The 20,325-nt window shown below is 47.1% G+C and overlaps 1 protein-coding gene across 3 annotated transcripts; it reads left to right on the forward strand.

The window, feature by feature from the left end:
- The first annotated feature begins 224 nt into the window (after positions 1 to 224).
- RRM2B (ribonucleotide reductase regulatory TP53 inducible subunit M2B) lies at positions 225 to 18,861 on the forward strand. Of its 3 annotated transcripts, XR_009966351.1 has the most exons (10): positions 225 to 418; positions 4,428 to 4,583; positions 6,201 to 6,317; positions 7,766 to 7,899; positions 9,479 to 9,573; positions 12,070 to 12,203; positions 14,792 to 14,896; positions 15,966 to 16,079; positions 16,559 to 16,849; positions 17,365 to 18,861. XR_009966351.1 is itself a non-coding variant. In XM_062627271.1 (9 exons), the coding sequence occupies exons 1-9, from the start codon at positions 365 to 367 to the stop codon at positions 16,709 to 16,711; spliced, it is 1,062 nt and encodes a 353-aa protein (XP_062483255.1). In that variant the 5' UTR covers positions 225 to 364; the 3' UTR covers positions 16,712 to 18,861. The 3 variants fall into 3 exon arrangements, 2 of the variants coding, with proteins under 2 accessions (XP_062483255.1, XP_062483256.1); XM_062627271.1 differs by having other exon boundaries at positions 16,559 to 18,861; XM_062627272.1 differs by having other exon boundaries at positions 360 to 451; positions 4,430 to 4,583; positions 16,559 to 18,861.
- The last annotated feature ends 1,464 nt before the right edge of the window (positions 18,862 to 20,325 follow it).

Genomic DNA, 20,325 nt, shown 5'->3' on the forward strand with positions numbered 1-20,325 from the left:
GTTGTGGGAGGTTGTTTATTTTCTGTTGTTGGTTTTGAACGCATCAACTGTGGTCAGCGCTCCACCACCCCACGGTTCGGCCTCTCTCTCGGCGGCCGCGGAGGTCGCACACTCTCCTGCGCTGTCTGCCCTGAGGTCAGAGGCTGGCTGTAAGCACGGGCCGCTTCCCCCGCTCCATCCCCTGCCGTCAGCCGGGCGATGGGGGACGGCCCCGGCCCCGCTGCCACTCCTTTTTTCCGGCCCTCTGGCGCCCGAGCTCTGCCGCGGGGCTAGGGGCAGCGGCCGTTGTCCGCCCCGCCCCGGGGAGGAGGAGCTGCCGCAACCGTGGTGTTCCCCCTTCAACCACCACCGCCCTCCCGCGGCCATGGGCGAGAGCCGGGGGCGAGCGGCCCTGCAGGAGCCGGCTGGGCCGGAGCCGGTAAGGTCGGGGCGGCGAGGCTTCGCGGCAGATGTCCCGGGCGTGCAGTCGCTGCCGCGCGGCCGGGGGACCCACCGGCCGCCGGGGACAGGTGCGGTGGGCGTGCGGAAGCCAGCCGAGGGCAGCGCAGCTCTGCTCGGCGCTGTCCCGTCTTCGGCCTTGCAGGCTCCGGCCCGGCCCGGCCCGTGCCCGAGCAGCCGGCTGCAGCCGGGCGCCGAGGCCTCCGCACCGCCGGGTGCCGGGAGCTGCCGCCGCCTCCCCGGGGGGCGCGGGGCGGGCGTGCAGGGGTCCTGGCCACCCCGGCCGCCCGTGGCTCTGTGGCGCGGCTCCGTGGCGGCGGTTGCGGTGGCCCTGGGAAGGGCACGGGGCGCCCTCGCGTCCTTGTTCCGCTCCCGAGGGCCGTACCCTGCGGCGGCACCGTGGCTGCGGAGAGCACTCAGAGCTTACCTGTGATGTATGAACGCAGCCGGGAGTCGGGCCCGGCCTCGGGCAGGCCTGGCAGCCCTGGTACCTGGCGCAGGGCCTGGGCAGCACAGGGCTCTGCCTCATGGGCTCCCAGGGCTGAGCCCGCCCGGGGCTGGGAGGGCACCGCCAGTCCGCTGTACCCCGAGCTCCTGTGGGCCGGGAAGGGCTGACCCAGGGAGGTGCGTGAGCTCCTCCTGGGTGCTCCGCAGCACCAGCCTGCGAAGCCAGGCTGAGGGGTGCGAGGGTGAAGGATCTCTGTAATACAAAGTCCCTCGTGATGTTCCCAAACCTTTGCGTCTCAGCAGTACTCATGTTGCCTAAATCTGGGATTTGCTGTGTTAAATACAAGCCTGAAAAAGCCCTTATTTTTTTTCTCTCTGTGAATAGCAATATGCTGATCACATGTATGTATGGTGAAGAGGTGCTCGCACCAGCCTGCCCAGAGGCAAGCTTTAGTGCTGTGCATCCCTTCAGCAGGCAGAACCAGCAGGTGCTGTGCTCCTCAGCTGCTGTGCAGTGGAAGCTGTGTCTCCCCAGAGCACTGTGATCTTCTCAGTGTCACCAGTAGCATGGCTTAGGCTACTCAGGGCCAGCCTGAAGCCCTTGGGAGCTCGTGCAGTGTACCTACTGCCTTCTTTCAGGGTGTGGAAGAGGTCACGGTCAGATACTACAACATGGTATGTGCCACATCACAGTGCTGGCTCTGCCAGCACCTTTAGCGTTTTCCCTGGCTACAGCTGATAACCAAGATACTTGTATACACAGCCCAACAGCTATTGCTGTGGGGTGGTGGTTGTATGTGTATACATGTTAACTGCTTCCTAGTCTGCTGTGTTGAAATTAAGGGAAAGAGCTCCAGTATCACTTTCCAGTCATTGTTGTCTGTTGGGTTTATTGTCATCACCAGAAGGGTTGGTTGCAGTTGCAGAACAACTGGGATATGATGTATTGCAGTGTGTCCATCAAAGGGCTGATAGTTAAGGGATTGGAGTATCTGTCATAAGAAGAGGGAGCCATGAGTGCTGGGCCTGTTTAGCCTGGAGAAGAGAAGGCTCTGGGGATCTCATCAGTGTGTGTAAATACCTGGTGGAATAAAGGTGATGGAGCCAGATTGTTCTTGGTAGTACCCCATGATGAGACCAGAGGCAACAGGCACGTGCTGAAACACAGGAGATAACATTTGCATGTAAGAAGGCACTTGTTTGTTGTGAAGGGAGTCAAATACTGGCACAGGTTGCTCATGGAGGTTGTGTTAGTCTCCATCGTTGGAGATACCAAAACCTTGGCTGGATGCAGTCCTGTGCAATCTGCTCTGGCTGACCCTGCTAGATCAGGGGTAGGGCTGTGTCTGCCAGCTCCAGCTCTTTTGTGCATTTGGTTCATGTTGTCTGAACAGAAAGTAGAATGTTCACATTATAAACTGGATGTTCTTCATTATTATGTTGAGTGTTGATTGTTTTATACACCATTGTAGGAACAAGGAAAAGGTGCTGGGTGCAGACTGAAAACAGGAGGTGTGTTGGCGTAGTGACTGTTACCTTCTCCAGCCATCATCCTTCTGCTTTCCTGGCGTGAGGGCTCTACAGAGCACACACACTGCTTCACAGGTTTTTTCTTCTCTTGCCTTTCTGTCTCGCTGTGTACTGACACTGTTTCTGGTATGTTGACCCCTCTGTGGTCTGTAGCTGTTAAAGGCTATTGGAAACATGACAAGTGCTCCTTGGTCTCTAGTTTTCTTGCCATACTGGAACTTTACTCTTTATGTGCTCTGCTTCACTTCTGGACACCAGAAGTATTTCTCAGGTTATCTCTGTGCATTATGGGCTGGGTATGCTGGCTTTTGACAGGCTTAAGAGCATCAAGGCTGAGTTAGCAACTGCTTGACCAGCTTGTGAAGCTAAAATATATACTTGGGAATAGTCCCCAGGCAGTATGGAAGGGTAAAAGGCTCAGGGTAACACTGGGCTAACAAGGAAGGCTTTTGCAGTGTTTCCTTTCCACCGATGTGGCTGGTGCAGAAACAGATGGAGGTGCCAGCTGTGTGGCAGGCCCTGAGAAGGTGTGTGCTAAGGTGGGGAGCCCTCCCCAGCCAGCCCACATTCTCCCTTCTGGCACTTCCAGTGGGTTACTGCAACTGTCTGCATCCCAGGAAATACGAAAGGTCTGGCACTGTCGTAGCCTTCAGCAGGGACTCAGCAAGGTGGTGCTGGGAAATCTGTCTCATGTAGTTGAGTAATATTTAAAAACGTAATAAAATGGTAAAATTGTAACCCAGAATGTGCTTCCTGATGTGTTTTCTTTAGGACTCTGCGGTACATGTGCCAGCTATGCAAGCTGCATAGGTATTTGTGGTTTGTTTGGTTTTAAATGTGAGTAGAATTATTTGTTTGAGGGTATTTTCCAAACTGATATAAAGAATCACTTTTTTATTGCGTGAGTGATTACAAGCAGACTGGGTAGGGAAAGGAGTTTGGCACCTCCTGGGAGGGTAGAAGCAATGGTATTCAGTTGCTCCCCTTCCCTTCTGTATTGTGTGTAATACTTCATGTGGAGGTGGAGGTGGGATCTCGTAACTAACACATAAAGGCATCCTGATGGCATGCAAACTTTGGTTAGTGTGAGTTGCCAGCCCTTCTCCTGACAGCTCTCCGAGGTTGTCTTCAGTAGGTGCTTGGTGACATGCCTGGCAAGGATGCTGTCTGATGTTGATCCCAGGGATGGGTCTTCCCAGCTGGAGGTGAGGTGAAGGTGCCACTTGTGGAGTGCCCTCTCCATGCTGCTCTTCACTGGCCTGTCTCCTAAACATAGCTGTGCCTGTCTCAGCCAGGCTGGTAGCTCTGTGAGGCAGAGTTGTGGTCAGGTGTTTGGCAGGAGCTTGTGCAGCGGGAGTGAGGTGGGGTGGGTGCCTCCGGGCAGGGCTTTTCCTGCTGCCTGCTGTTGGCAGGAGGGGCACACAGCTTCATGTGAGCATTTAAGAGCAGCCTCCAGACCCACGCTGACTTGGGCTGCCTTCTGCTCCCCTCGGGACTGCATAGGCAGACCTCTCCGTGCAGACTTGCTGTGGCATAGGGCTGTTCCTCTACCAAAGGGGATTAGTTGCTGTGCTCTCATGGCATTTTAAAGTAAGTCAGTCCCTCCAGTGGCTTGATGTACAGGAAATGCTCTGGAGGTATCCTGGGGGGTGAGGCTTGCGCAGCGGTGCTGGGTGCAGGCGGGCAGCAGCAGCAGCTTGCACACACCTCCCCTGTGCCGTACTGCAGCCGCTGATGCCATCTCCTGGGGCAGATTTCCTCCTTGCGCTGGAGAGACGCTTCCTCCGCACGCAGGAGCTTCCTGGGAGGGAGCAGTCGGTGGATCCAGGCAGGCAGCCCTGCTGCCCTGGCAGTGGGAGTGCGGATGGAGGGCAGGGGAGCAGGTACCCCCGGGGGGCAGGTGAGTGTCGTGTGTGACATGAGTGGCTTCTGAACCACGCCTCTGGGACATGGGGAAGAGAAGTAATAAGTAACGGCAACCTTAACGAGATCTGTGTGTGCTTCATCTTCAGAGCTCCCCTCAGAGTGCTGCTGAAAATGGCTTGGACCCTGTCGATGAGCCTCTGCTCAGAAAAAACCCACGTCGGTTTGTCATCTTCCCCATCCAGTACCCAGACATATGGAAAATGTATAAACAGGCTCAGGCCTCCTTTTGGACTGCAGAAGAGGTGAGCAGTGGGTTGGCACAAGGCACTCAAACTGGGGTCCTGGTGCATCTTTCCTAGCTCTGCTGCTGGCTCCCATGTTGTAAGGGGTTGGAGTTAACTGCATCAAACACAAGGTGCCTCTGACAGAGCAGGACTCCCTTCACGGGCACTGGAAAAAAAGCTGCTTCCACCAGGCAACTTCAGCAGATCTGCTCTAGGTTTTTGGTTTAGCAGAGGTGTAATCGGATCCTGGGGCACTTCTCTGGTTACGGAGAGAGCTCTACCACTCTGATTTGTGGTCTAGTAGCTGCTATCCTGCTGTGGTGCCGGTGCCTGCAACAAGCTCCTTGGCTATGTAAGATCTTCTGTGTAATTTCATGTGATTGCTGGTCTTTAGTGTTAAGCACCCAATTTCCAGAAAGATGGTGATAATTGGGGCACTTGATAAAAATGCTTCTCACTGGTTACAGTGTTACACTGCAAGCTGTAAGTTTTTCCCAGGTTAGCCAGACCTGAGCAGTACTCAGGTTGCTACGCTTGCAGCAGAGGAAGCTTCTGGGCGTTGCACTGATCGGGAGAGGTTACCTGCCAGCTGAACTCATTCTAACTCAAGAGCTTCTGCAGCCTTTCCTTGTGTGTGGCCGGTGATCTGCAGTTGCAGGCAATGAACTAGAAGTACTGGTAGTCTCTAAATAGGCCAGTGTCCTGGGATGGTGAGGAGCTGCTGCCTGTAGAAGTGCTATTCCATTGCTAGCCTGGGAGGCTTGCTGCCCTGTTGCAGTAGAGGTTGATTTAAACCATAAAAGAAAAGGCATTTAAAACTCCTGCCTGATCAGCATTTTACCATATTGATGATTCCTTCTTACACTGTCCTGCCATCTGACAGTGCATTTCCCAATGAGCTGGACAGTTAACTGTAAAATTTGTTTGTGTATATGTGTTGATATGCACACCTATACGTGTACATGTTTTATACACACACACATATACACATATATGGTTTTAGGCCTCCATATTTTTCACATCTGGCCCTACCTAACTGCTGCTGTGGTTCAGAAATCCCTCCGAACAAACGAACAGAAAAGGCTTTGCCAAGGAAGTTGCGGTTTCTGCTGTGGCTGGAGCTCAGTCTGGTAGAGGAGAGCAGTTGCACAGCATTAGCCCTGTGCCATTCTTTGGCAGGATGGAGGCTGAAAACCTGCCAAAGGCAAAGGTCCCCTCAGTCCATCGTTTGGCACACCTGGATATGAGTTTCTTGCAGCATTAGCATTTATTTGAAGTAGAGTTAAGTGTCTCAGAATGAACTCAGCTTATTGGTGCATGTTCATACTCATGGTAAGAAGATACTAATGCTTTTCAAAATCTGATTTATTTATAATTCAACTGACACTGATTTTTATTCTAAATTACGGAGTGTAAACTGCAAAGCAAACACATGATGTTACTGTTGCAGAGGGAGACAGCAGTACTGCTGTGTGTCTGTTGTCTTTTACAGCTACATGTATTTAAATCCTTTACATGTGAAGATTTGAGAGCAAAATCCAAAACTCTGCTGTGGTCATTTGACTAGACTGATTCTGTTCTTATAGAATGACAGACTCAAAGGACAATAACGCTTTTCTTCTTTCTTTTCATTAGGTTGATTTGTCAAAGGACCTTCCTCACTGGAACAAGCTGAAAGCAGATGAAAAATACTTTATTTCTCATGTTCTGGCATTTTTTGCAGCCAGTGATGGAATTGTAAATGAAAACCTGGTAAGGAAGCTTTAGAGAGGCCTTAAATACTGATTTTATTGGTTTATTGGCTTACTGGCTTTTAATTTTGGTTTTCTGACATGAATGCGTAAGTTTATTAAATGTGCACTTTTTTTTCTTCCCATCATCTCACCTTTGCCAAGGGGAATAAGCAGCTTGTTCCACTGGGGCCAGTGTCTGAGTTAAATTGGGCCAGCTGTGGTCAGCAAGACTCCACATCACTCTTGGATGCAGTTTTTAAGCTCAGCCTTCTGCCTGACTGTGTTGATCCATGTTTCTCATTGAATTAATAGAATCCCACACTTCTTCCTGTATTTGTGTTGGATGAGAAGTAGGGAAGGATTGTGCTGTGCCATGGTCTGTATGCTTCATTTTGGTAAAACCCATTTGGCTCTCACTGAACAGCATCCTAAAATCTTTGAGGGCTGCAGGTGGATGATGCTAAAAAGGTAGAGAAATCTTCCTGCTGAAATCAGTTCTGCAGAATGTCTCACCACAGGTTATCAGTGGTAGCTGGCTGCAAATGCCCAGTTTAAATCTTGAATGTCTCTAATGTGTAGAATGTCATAGTATCTGCATATATTGCATGAGTGTGCCTTATACAGGTTTGGGTTTTTTTAGTGATAAACAAAAAGTCTGAGGCTTTGTTCCACAGGAAGTGATTTCTACTGCAATATTTCGCTGTTCTCCTGTGTACCTGTGCCCTCATGCTTCACTAGAGCTCTCTATCCAATATGCACAGCAGATGTATTTATTTCTAGCTAGCTTTCTTTATTTTCTTCTGCACCACACCTGTTGACATACCTGTGAATAAAGAAGGGCTGAACAGCTCACATCCTTTCTTCAGGGTAGAGATCTATTGTCTTTGTGTGCAGTTCTGGTGTCCTCAACATAAAAAGGACATGGAACTGTTGGAACAAGTCCAGAGGAGGGCCACGAGGATGATCACGGGACTGGAGCACCTCCTGTATGAAGACAGGCTGAGAAAGTTGGGGCTGTTCAGCCTGGAGAAGAGAAGGCTGCGTGGAGACCTCATAGCAGCCTTCCAGTATCTGAAGGGGGGCTATAGGGATGCTGGAGAGGGACTCTTCATTAGGGACTGTAGTGATAGGACAAGGGGCAACGGGTTAACACTTAAACAGGGGAAGTTTAGGTTGGATGTAAGAAGGAAGTTCTTTCCTGTTAGGGTGGTGAGGCACTGGAATGGGTTGCCCAGGGAAGTTGTGAATGCTCCATCCCTGGCAGTGTTCAAGGCCAGGTTGGACGAGGCCTTGGGTGATATGATTTAGCGTAAGGTGTCCCTGCCCATGGCAGGGGGGTTGGAACTAGATGATCTTAAGGTACTTTCCAACCCTAATGATTCTATGATTCTGTGATTCTAAGTTTACAGTACTGTCATGCAGAACTGGTTTTACTGTCCTCATTGCCATGCTTTCTGGTTTTGGCAGGTGGCACGTTTTAGTCAGGAAGTGCAGATCCCAGAAGCCCGTTGTTTCTACGGCTTTCAGATTCTCATTGAGAACGTTCACTCAGAGATGTACAGCTTGCTCATAGACACCTACATCAAAGATCCTGAGAAAAGGTAAACCTCTGGGTGTGTTAAAGACCTTGGGGAAATCTTGTCACCTAGACTGGGGGCACGATTGCTGGGCAGTAGAAGCAAGCAGCTGCCTTCCGTTTTCATACTGACTTACTAGGGGAGTTGGGGCCAGCCCCTTAAAGCTTTCAAGACTTTCATGCCTCACCCCCAAAATACAGGGAAGTATCACTGACCAACAGACCTGTGTGGGACTGTCAGAAAGTTAGTTAATACTTGTATAAATCTTTGATTGCAGAAAGTGTGGACGATATGAAATGCTGTTAGACAGTTTCGTTGTGGTTATTATGTTCTTGAGGTGCTTGCTGTCACATCAGCAAATGATCTGCCGCAGGAAATTGAGTGCTTGTGATCCAGCTGGTGTTTCTAATGTACAGTAATCGATGTTACTGCCATCCTGACAGCTTTTTTGTTGTCAGTGCTTTTTCATATGACTTGAACTGTTTAACGTATTGGATTCTTTGGAGACCCCATACCTTTGTTGTCTGTAGACCTTCCTAGTGCAAATGGTAATACATTTGAAAAGAAGCACTTTCCCTCAGAGACTCCACAGTGCTGATGGTCAGGCAGAGCTTGGTATCTATCCCACGGTAGCATCCTGTGTGGTAACAGTGCGAGAACTGCAAGGTTTCATTTCAGGTGTTTAGCATGGTAACAGAGCCTGTGCTCATGGGAATTGTCCAGTTCCTTTTGTGGAGTTGTGCAAGATGAGGTTTAGCTCTGTGGGTAGGAAGTAGCTGCCGTCTGGCTTGGAGTCCGGTGGGTGGTCTGGTGAGTGGTCACTCCTGGGTCTGACTTCATTTCCCATCTCTGCAGCTCACCTCCTCTTGAGACCTTGGTATTGTTGCTTTCTGCACATCTGCCTCCTTGTGCCCTTGTTATCAAAGATCATGTTGTGGTTTAACCCGACAGGCAGGAAAACCACACAGGCGCTTGCTCCTTCCCTCCCCCTCCACTTGTTGAGATCCAGACAGTTTAATGGGACAGAAAAGGAATGGAAAATAACAACAATGGTGATAAAAGAATTAGAATATGCAAAACCTGTGATGCACAATGCGATTGCTCGCCTCCGGCTGACCGATGCCCAGCCAGTTCCTGAGCAGTGGCCCTTGGCCAGCTTTCCCCTAGTGAATATACTGAGCATGGCGTCATATGGTATGGAGTATCCTTTTGGCCAGTTTGGGTCAGCTCTCCTGGCTGTGTCTCCTCCCAGCATCTTGTGCCCTCAGCCTACTTGCTGGTGGGGTGGTGTGAGAAGCTGAAAAGTCCTTGACTTAGTATAAGCACTGCTCAGCAACAACTAAAACATCAGTGTGTTATCAACATTATTCTCACCCTAAATCCAAAACACAGCACCGTACTAGCTACTGGGAAGAAAATTAACTCTTTCCCAGACAAAACCAGACCAGATGATTGTCCCTTGTGGGTCGCGAGTCTCTTATTTGGATTAGTTCAGAGCCTGGCATAATGGGTTCCTCTGGTGGAGCCAGTGTGGACAGCCAGGGCAGATTTACATCAGTCACTTTTTATTATATTGATGTTTTCTATTTCTTTTCTTTTATAGGGATTACTTATTTAATGCTGTTGAAACAATGCCTTGTGTCAAGAAGAAAGCAGACTGGGCTCTGAAGTGGATTGATGACAGAGAATCCACTTTTGGTGTGTAGCTTCTTAAAAATTTGTTCCTGTCACATGTCACAAACTAATCCTCTGGAAGTGAGCTGCATCCCTGGAACATGAAGTAAATTCTCCACAGATGATGTAGTGGCTTCTGGCTCTCTGATTTAGCTAAAGAATTAGAAGTAACTTTTGCTGAGCATGTATATCTTCAGCTAAAGCAATATTGTAATGTCAGTGCCCACTAGAATCATGTTATGCGAAATGCTTGTAGTCTTCTCTGTCTTTGTCTTTATGCTACTTTCCTCAGGTTTTGCTTGTAGACCTTATTTAGAATCATAGAATAATTAGGGTTGGAAAGGACCTTAAGATCATCTAGGTCCAACCCCCCTGCCGTGGGCAGGGACACCTTATGCTAAATCATATCACCCAAGGCCTCATCCAACCTGGTCTTGAGCACTGCCAGGGATGGAGCATTCACAACCTCCCTGGGCAACCCATTCCAGTGCCTCACCACCCTGGAGTGGTGAGTTTCTAGGGGTTTCACTTATTTCTTTCAGTTGGCTCCTAGTGTGCAGAACTGGGCAGCTGAAGTCCAAGCTTTTTCTGTGTTCATGTTTATACAGACAAATGTATGTAGTTAGCCTTTTTTGTAACAGCGTGACTGAGTCTGAGTGAAAAAGGTTCAAAAATCATCTGTCTCTGGTGTTTCTGGTTTGCTGTTGGGACCGAGTTTCTACTTTTTGTATCTCATTTCAGAGCTGGGACACTGGCTGATCTTCCATCAGCATAATGCAGAGCATCCTTTCCAGTGTTGCATTCAGTTGCATACAGCTTACAATGTTGACTCTGAAAGACGTATTGTAGCTGAAATGCATAATGAGCAGAGTCTGGTGAATTTTTTAAACCAAACAGAGAAAGTGTAGGAGATGGAGAGATTCATCCAGACAAACAAAATAAATCTGAATATCATTTTTTTGCATCATCTGTTGTTCACAGCTCATTTTTGAGTGGAGTTCTTTCTGTAGCTGTAGATCCTCCTGTCCTGGAGTGTCCCACTACCTCCCTAGTCTGGCTTTGCTTGCTGTGTATGATGGCATCGCTTCTTCATCTCCTTCATTTTGCTCCCAGCAGCATGGGGTGTTCTAGGAATCAGAAGGTTCCCTAACTCAAAAGGTGATGTTCCCTCGGTGCCTCCAAACTTCATGCATCCTATCCAAATTTTTGTAAGGTGCATTTTTACTCTTCTCTTTTTTAATCTTACTGAGAAAACTTCCCAGATTTAAAACATTTGTGAGGCCCAGGTCTTACAGTTATGGATATATCATACGGAGATATGGCATATGGAAGTGGCTGAGTGGCTTGTTTGCGTGGTGTTTCCTTACAGCTTGGGGACCTGCCCTGTAGCCAGGTTTCCACAGTTTGGTTGATTTCTTATGCTGAGGTTTCAGTTGTTGTACCTGTTCTGTGGTCTCCCACTGTGCACTCACATTATGTGATGCTGCTGATTGGTGATTTTTGGTTCAGCGTAACTCATTTGTATGATAGCTAGTTAGGTGGAATGTAGTAAAAATCTTATTGATATTCAGTCTTGTCCTTCACTGAATCTATATAGTATGAGCAGCTTTGTTCCATTCCTCTCTAGAAGTAACCTAGGAGATTTTTAGTGTTGCCAGACAAATTCTTTCCTTAGTAACTTCTTGATACAGTTTGTATTGCTCTTCATGCTTTTTCCTGACTTGAATTTCCTCAGATGAGCCAGTAGATGGCATTTGCATCTCGTAGGGGAAGTAGAACATGTGGCTGTTACGAGGTTTTTTTTTTTTTAAAGAAAATTCTATGCAGTTCTTACTGTGAAAAGGCACCAGCACTTAATGCATAAGCTTTCATGCTAGAATTTATCCAAGGCTCTTGTGAAGTTGTTAAAAATAGAGTACATGGAATGATGTGTCTTCACTAGGCAGTCAGATGGTTTTAAGAGTCTGAAGAAATACATTCCTGTAGAAAACAGGGAGAACTGGGACCAATAGTTCATCCTTGGATGAAAGGTGGGATAATGTAAGTAGTTATTTGTGTCTTGATGAATTACATTATGTGTATTGCACTCTTACAAGAATATGGTTTTATGTAGATTCTCAACAAGTAGGGCTTTTAGTTTAATTTATAGGAGATCAGCTCTTCTCTTGGTTTTGTCTATTAATTACACATCCATTTTCCTGCCTTTTAGGAGAAAGAGATAAAGAAGTACCAATGTCCTGCCCACTTTGGATAGATATGTTCTTTCCCTTCTGACCTGTGACAGTTTCAGTGGGTGCTCTGGTTCTTCAGTTCTGCTGGCATTGCCTGTGGTTAAGTGCTGTTGTGCGTGTAGACCCCATGTGCCTCGAGATCTGCTGAAAGATGTGGTCAAATACAGCACCTGGTGCTGCAGAGGGGATTGCTCCTCTCCAGCATCAGTCTGTCTGATGCAAATGGTGCATCTTGCTGACAAGCAATACACTGTTTTGTGTCTAACTGAAAATGTGTTCTGTTAAACAGGTGAGAGAGTGGTTGCCTTTGCTGCCGTTGAAGGCATCTTCTTTTCAGGTTCCTTTGCTGCTATATTTTGGCTGAAGAAGAGGGGCCTGATGCCAGGGCTGACTTTCTCCAATGAACTTATTAGCAGAGATGAGGTAATGTATGTAATATCTTACATACTGTCTGGGAGGAAAGGTGGGTTTCCAGGGGAAAGGCAGAATTATATTAATGAAGATGCTATGTTCCTCAGCAGTAATGCCTGTTTTTAAAGGGAATAAACATAAATATTAGCTATACTCTTATGCTTAGTATGACTTAAGTATGACTTAAAAGGTGGACATTTTTGATTGAAGGGGACATTTGTTTTCCTGTGCCTGGCTGCCCAAAGACTGGCGTGGAGTTGCATGGTTTCCAGCTGCAGTGTTGGCTCTCTTGAGCAAGGACCTCACTGTACAGCCTTGCTGTACACCTTTAGTCAGGTCCAAGTGGTCTCCTTGTACCACTCCCCATTACAGCCCCTAGCTGTGCGTCCCAGAGCTTGCAGATGGTCGCCTGCATCCATTGCCTGGCTAGCTGTGTTAGGGTGCTGCATAAGCAGCAGATACCATTCCTCTCCATGTTCTGGTGTTACTGCACAGCAGTAGAAATTCCTGGGTGTGGCCAGCTACAGATCTGCATTAGAGGTGAGTGCTTCTTAGCTTAAGATGTGATGTATCTGAGGGGCTGCACATTGAATGTGTCAGGCCATGTGGTGACAGCTGCCTTTGCTTTTCACTGCTTCCTGCACTGCTGCCTGCCAGTTGGCAGCAGTTGCTTATGGTTGAGGCCCGTCTTTGAGGTACCACACATCTTGTGGTGCTGGCAGTACTAAAGAAGCGGAAGGACCAGTTTTGTATGCAGTATAAAAAGCTAGTGGTTTGAATTTACCAGAGTTGGTCTAAAAGAATAGAGATCTTTATCATAATGTAAGTAATTTCCATGTATTAGGTAAACTGGTTTGAAAAGAGGCATCTTGCAAGATGCCTTTAATTTAAAAGACACTTTGGAAGAAATTGATATGATCAGTAAGCAAAACAGTTCTTCAGCCTTGGCCTTCTTTGTGTCTTTTGTTGCTGTGAGTCATCGTGAACTGATATATTCAAGTGAAGTATATTTGTCAGAAGGGTCACTCTCAGGTGAATGAGATTTAAGTTCCTCCATACAGCAGTGTAACTGTACTTTGCAGAGTTGAGCACCAAAAGACTGATTTTTTTTTTTTTTCTTGAGCCCCACTGGCATAATTCCAGCTGCAGAGCTGTTGCGAAATGTAAGGCTTGGTGCACACAGCACCTGCACCAAAAACCAGGAAATACTGTTACAGAAGCAGTGGCAGTAAAAAGAATCCACAGTGGAAAAGTACAGAAACTCTTTTCTGATGCACCTGAACAGATAAATTGTTGGTGCTTAATGTTTTTTGAGCTGTAGGCTCTGTTCTCAGGCTGTTTTTTGAGCTGGTGCAATTCTGATTCTTAAAGGTGCAAAGCTGGTGGGAGCACCAGTCAGGGCAGCATGCCACTTCAGGGAGAAGCCAGGCACATTCTGCAGCCTGCTGGTGATGTTGCCCTGAACAAGACCACGGAACCCTGCAGCAGGCACCTAGTGCTGTCCCTAGAGGAGGAGTATTTCCCAAATTACGTTATTTCAGGGCTGTTTCATGACCTGAATCTCAAGGATTTTGTGGCCTTTCTGAAAAACTTTTTGCTTCTTGGATTTGTTTTGCCTGTTGTTAACAATAGCAGAGGGCTGTCTCATAGCCCACCGTCCACCAAATCCTTCTGATGGGTTTTCACTCTGGATGTGCCCTAATGGTCCATATAGGCTGTAATCACCACCTTGCTGTCAGGAGGAGAGGCAGTAGCACAGTGCTGCTTTAGTCTAGCAGCAGTAGGTATGGCTGATGCCAGAGTCTCAAGCTGTAGCCAGTCAAAATGGAGGCACCTCTTAGAGCAGCTGTCTGGGATCCCCCTCAGACTGTGAGGAATTGCTCATCTTTCCTGATGTTGTCTTGTCCTGGCTGGAGGCTTTTCTGGAAGTCTTGGGAAGCTTGGGAATGAGCAGAGTTTACTGGCCTTGTGCAGGATAGCGGGGTGGATGTGAGGGTGGGTTGAGTTGGGGCACAGTAGTCTTAAGTATTAAAAATCTATGCATGTTGTGGTAGTGAATTCCTCACAGTAACTGCACATTGTGTGGAGAGACTTGTTCTTGGGTTTTGTGACTCTAATCTAAATCTTTCTTTCTGAAAATGCTGTGATGAGAAGCAAGGGAAGAATGCTATTGAAGGAACTTAAACCAAGTATTTCTGTACAGGTATCTCCAAGTGGAGAGCAGGTAAACAGCCTACCTTAACTGGCAGGTAGTTTTGCAGATCTTGATGTGGGAGATTTTCTGCATTTCAGAAGCATCTCTGGTGGAAGGCAGGGACGCAGCAGGGCTCTGTTAAGGATCACTCGCAGTAGAGCAGCTCTCAAAAATATTTACCTGAGAAATATGTATGCTGAGCATTATTTTGGCATAGATGGCACATGTTGGATTTCAGATGTTATTAACTGGGTTGTAAACTAAAAGTGCCTGCTACGTGTGCTAACATGAAGCTTCCTAGCCTCCTGCTTGACAGTCTTTAACCTGAATGAAGCATCTTCAAAGAGCAAACTATGTGAAGGAAGGAAAACCTGACTTTTTTTTCTCATGTTCTCTGTTACTTCAGGGTCTACATTGTGATTTTGCTTGTCTCATGTTCCATTATTTAGTGAACAGGCCGTCAGAAGAGCGGGTCCGTGAGATCATCGTTAATGCTGTTGAAATCGAGCAGGTAAGCCTGGCCGTGACAGCATCGTGGGCATTGCAGGATCAGTCTTGTGTGCATAAATAAATTGAAACTTGGCTCAGCCCTGGATCCCTGATGCATTATATTATCCTTTCTCTCTTCCTTGATGGTGACAGTAAGAATCAGAGACTTCCTGATTCAGTTGTCAATCAACTGGGAGAAGCTGAAGCTGGCAGCTGGTTTCCTCCTTAATGACAGAAAGTAAGAAAGGCTGTCTTCTTTAGGATAGGATAGGGTAGGTTAGAATAGTTCCAGTTGGAAAATAGTTCCAACAACCATGTAGTCCAGCCACAAGGGTCACTTAGAGAAGGGTTTGTTACCTCTGTCCTTTCAGGATCTTTGTCTCTCCCTACTGTATGCACATCCCCGCCTGTCCTCAGGAGAAGACAGGGTCTGCTGTGGCCACAAGTACTATGCTGAGTTCTGAGGCTGCTGTCAGGTTGTTTCACATGAGCTGCTACCCATTTGCAACTACAAGTTTCTGCACTGCTACGTGTTTGGCGGGATTGTAGTTTACTGTTTCTTTTCTGTTGTTATTTAACTACTGTGATGATGACAGATGCCCTGGCTTTGCCTCACTGATAGATATTGCATTGGTGCGTAAGTATGTACGTGGCTGTGTTCAGCACTTACATAAATCACTGTCCTCTCTGATCTGTTGTTCCATAATGGCTGGAAGCCAAGGAAAACAGTAGTTTTCTGGATCTATTCCTGCTCCCTTTAGTATGGTCTGTAGGTTTTGTGGAAGTTGGAGTTCAGGTGTACACTGAAGCTTGGGTTCGTACAGGGAGGAGGGGGAAGGCAGACGAGAGGGGCAGTAATAAAAATTCTTGTGCCTTTTCCAGAAAAATGTGCTAAAAATAAAGGAAGGTACAAACAACTACTGGAAGCAGAAGACACTTGTTGAGTTTAATGATACAAGTTATTTATTCAGACAAGTGCCTGAGGAGCCTGGAATATCACAAATCATGTTACTGTGAAACACAGGTGTCTTCTCTCCCTTTTCCTTCTTAAATTTCATTTCTCTAAATGTTGCCTATATTTTAACTTGTAGGAGTTTCTAACAGAGGCATTACCTGTAGGTCTGATCGGAATGAATTGCACTTTGATGAAACAATATATTGAATTTGTTGCAGACCGGTTACTGATGGAGCTTGGGTTCTCAAAGGTAAGAGATGCGTTTGCCTGAAGTGCTGGCCTGCCCTGGTAGCCCAGGAAAGCTGTCGGCACAAAGCACTCTTGATGTGCCTGGGAGCAGGTCATATTTAGTGCTTCCACTTTCTGTGAGTGACAGCTGAAACCACAGCACTAATGTATATCCTTCACTGTTTAAAGGAGCAAGAACAATTTATGCCATTGTTTCCCTTCAGCTGCTCTGCAAGTTTGTAATGGGAAGCTTGTGCTGTGCTCAAGCTCTGTGGTCCTCCAAGGGTAGTAAGCACCTTGCACTGGTGAGCTTCACCACAGACCAAACTCCTGAGGAGTGACAGTACTGAATTTGCTTAGATAGGGGTCCATAGATCCTACAGCATATTGCAGCAAGGGATGAGCTAGTTTGAAAGGGTTTGACTGTTTTGTTTGTTGAAGTTTTTTAAAGCACTGTTACCCTTTCAGAATCACCAGGGTAATGGTGTTTCCCTTTCACAGGCCTTTCATGCAGAAAATCCTTTTGATTTCATGGAAAATATTTCTCTGGAAGGAAAAACAAATTTCTTTGAGAAGCGGGTTTCAGAATATCAACGTTTTGCTGTTATGGCAGAAACAATGGACAATGTCTTCACTCTGGATGCAGATTTTTGATGACTTGGCAAATGAACAGTGACTGTTGCCCTCTGCCCATTTCAGTTTATGCTGTGAAGTCGTCTCCGTTTTCTCTCCTGGAATTGGAGTCTACTGTTTTTTTTTTTTTCCTGGGTTTTCATGTTGTTTGCCAGAGAAGTAAATATATTTCTCTATTTAAAGAAAAAAATAGGGGGGGGGGGGTCCTTTTTATGTGGCTTTTTAGGAGGATTGCCTTTTGAAGATTCCCTTGATTCATCTGCTGTGATTGCTGTCTTTAAAAATCACCTGGATACAGCTACTTTTTAAAGACTTCGGTAGTACTTTAAGAAAGCAAACTGTGTATTTACCTCATGTTATGGGATTTTAATCTGAAAACCAGATAAGGTAGCACTCTGTATATGTGTTGTTATAAATGATTTTCATGGTTTCTATTTTCATGTTTACAGAGTTGGTTTAGAATAAAAGCTCTTCCCTTTCATCTTGCTGTAGATAGAGTAATAAGTGATTGTGGGAAGATATAACCTGTGAACTATAAAATCTTGCTAAATCCAGGGATACACTTTGATCTTCCCATTAACTTGGGTTCTGTCTGGAAATGTTTTACTCTGGTTGCAAAACCGATTGCTGTTGGTGGGAGTTTAAATCAAATACATACGATTTTTGTCTTACAGCTGTTACTGAGCAGGTCAGTGGTCTTCGAATGCTCCTTGAAAAGGCAAGCCTGTTAATAGAGGAGAAAACACACATCCTGTATGTCTTTGTCTTGTGCCCCTTGTTTTTCCATGCTTCTCTGAACAAGTGCCTTATTAAGCAGTCTGTAGTTGTGCTGAGTTGCAGTCAGCATCCAACACTGGAACAGCCAGCTCTGGGTGTGGTCTGTCTTCCCTTTGTCATGCTGGGTGGTTTAATATTTTCCCCTTCTCTGTTTCACTTGTGCATTGGTGGGGTGAGAAGGCATATTGTTCCAAAGAATTATCCCTGGAGGTGCTACAAACGTACTGCTTAGGCTCTAAGGAAGCACCAGTAATGTGTGAAGGTACTTCAAGTTGTGTGTTTAATGTGAACCATTGAAACCATCACAGAATCGATTCTGGAGGAAGGCATTAAACCTTTTAAAACCAAATCTTGAAGTAGTGTGGATCAGCAGCATCTCACAGAGGACTGCTCTTTGGGTTTTGGTGTGTTCCAGTGTGTGTCTGGAAGTTGCTCAAGTTCTTTGATGTCACATGCAGCAAATGAAGCAATGGAGTAATGGCAAGCATGCTGCAGGGGTACTTGGGATGGAAGAGATACTATTCAGTTGTAGCTGGGTTACTTGCAAATAGATATGTTCTTTTTTTTTTTTTTTCAAAGCTGAAGTGAGTGCACATGAGCTGGACAAAGGGTTCTTCATTAAACCCAAGCATTTTTTCATAATGTTCAGCAATTTGTATAAGAGCTTTTATAAGTCTTTCTTATTGTTGCAAACATCTTGCTCTGCTTTCAATACGCCTGCCATGAGATGAGCTGACGGCCCAGGGTTATCGGTGATGGGGTGGTAGGGGTGTTATTTCCCTGCCAGCCCACATCAGGCATAGCCCTGGGTACTTGAGTTCCAGGAAACAGGTCCACTGCTTTAGCATAGTTCCTAGTGAACAGTTGTCCCTGGTGTAAAAATAAGCAGCAGAACTGACTCTTTTTGTTTGGTCTCAGTAAAAGATTGTGAGTATGCAATGGGCACGGAAACAGGACGGCTATCTTGCCTACAGAAGTGCCTGCTTCATTTGACATAAGGTACTTAGGGAGGGCAGAGGGGATCTTGGAGAATACAGAGAAAAGCTGGGATTGATGTCCCTCACTAGTGCCCTGCAACTGCAAGAGAACTATGGGCTTGGGAAGAAAATCCAGCACCTTTTGGAAATACTGTGGTACTGGGGGAAAAAGAGAAAATTTTGTAAATGGGTCTGTTATCTGAGGAATGGAACCTATTTTTATGTCACTAAAACTGTGAAAAAGCGTTTGTTTTGAGTATTGTGAATTAGGAAGAGAGTGTACAGAATATACAAGCATGAAACTGCTATGTGCTCAGGTTTTGTAAATGCAGAGGAGATACCAAAGTCTGGTACAGCAGCTCCCGTTTGTGTGTATAATACATGTACAGTTTCAATAAAACGTGAATGTGGAGAGGAGCATGCCTTTGTTTGTTGTTACATGCTCTCCTGTGAGATATCCAGAATGATGAAACTGGGCCATGCCAGAGTAAGTTGGTGTTTACAGCTTTTGGGTCGCGGGAGAGAGTTAAGAGTGCTCCATACGCTGTCTTGCACTTAGTGAGCTCTCAACTTGCTGGGTTTTGTTCTCAGAAATGGTGTTTGCAGTTTAGGGAGCAAAAAATACTTTTTTTCTGGAATCTTCTGGCTCAAGGAGAAATTTCCTGGGAGTGCCTTAGGTTCAAAGAAGAAACACTCCAGTAATGTAATTTTGGTGGGTGGTATCTGATCTGTCTAGGGCATCGTGCCCTTGCATTGGGCATTCTGACTGTGCCTGGGCCCCACAGTGTAGGGTTCAGCCCCAGGCATGCCTGCAGCCCAGCCTTAGGCACCACAGTCTGTGCTGGCTGAGGTTCACACAAGATGGTGTCCTCGAGGGTGTCAAGTCAAAAGTCTTGTCCCTGCTGCCCCTTTGCGACTCCTTGAGACAGGCATGCAGGGCATAAGGTTCATTCTGCTCCAGTGCTGCGTTTGGGCAGAATCTTTGTGCTCCTGAGGGTTCTGCGGCACAAGCTGGGTCTGGCTCTGTGTATCTCACACTGTGGCCATCATGCTTCAAAAAGACTGATTCTCATTCAAGCGGATGCATGGGTCCTACTGAACCCGTGACTTGATGTCATGAGTGGACAGTGTGCGCCCAGCCCTGCTCTCTGATAGTAAAACCACTGTGGAGTGCAGTGTATTAGTGACTATTCCCAGACCTTGCTGGGAAAGTGAAGAAAGTGGGTGAAGACAGGGCAGTTAGCAAGCTCACTCTCAGTGTTTCTTGGCAGTCTGGAGGCCCTGTTTCTGGGCTGGTGAGATTTAGCAGCAGACGAGGACACGGTGTGTGGCAGCACATCTGGAGCAAGCCCCTGGCCAGCTGACACTCCGCTAATCCAATTCTGCCACGTTCCTCCTCCTTGCCTTTGAGCGTTGTTAAACCCCAAGTGTGGCCTCCCTGCCAGTCACCCCCAGCCTGGCAGGGGAGCACCTCCCGTCAGCCCTTCCGAGGGAATGAACCGGGCTGGATTTCCTCCTGGTGGAGCCCTTGAGTCAGCAAGTGTTAATGCTCTGTCGCCGTGTTCTCTAGAGCTCCTTCTGGGAGAGAAGCAGCCACCGGAGGCGCTGATGTGTTAACGTTACGTGTGGCAGAGGATGTGTTTGCCCGGAGGACGGTGGTGGGGCCGGGGGGCCCTGCGCTGCGCTCCGCAGGAATACCCGTGTGTGGGTAAACTGTATGTGTGTGCGCACTGAGGGACACGGCTGGTGCGCACAGAGTGCGCGCTACGCGTAGGCAACAGCGGAGCTGAGGGGAGAAAGAAGGCTTTGAACGTCAGGTTTTAGCAATACTTTCCCCGGAGCAGAAGGGTAAGATGGGCACTGTAGTACTGCTGTTGGGAG

This window comes from Pezoporus occidentalis, unplaced genomic scaffold (genome assembly GCF_034315485.1).
Source record: "Pezoporus occidentalis ecotype Australia unplaced genomic scaffold, CSIRO_AGI_Poc_V1 ctg3, whole genome shotgun sequence".
NCBI lineage: Eukaryota > Metazoa > Chordata > Aves > Psittaciformes > Psittacidae > Pezoporus > Pezoporus occidentalis.

Coding starts and splice junctions, on each gene's coding strand:
- RRM2B (XM_062627271.1), top strand. CDS start 365: ATGGGCGAGAGCCGGGGGCGAGCGGCCCTGCAGGAGCCGGCTGGGCCG. Junction 4,584..6,200: donor CCTTTTGGACTGCAGAAGAG/GTGAGCAGTGGG, acceptor TCTTTTCATTAG/GTTGATTTGTCAAAGGACCT. Junction 16,080..16,558: donor TGGAGCTTGGGTTCTCAAAG/GTAAGAGATGCG, acceptor TCCCTTTCACAG/GCCTTTCATGCAGAAAATCC.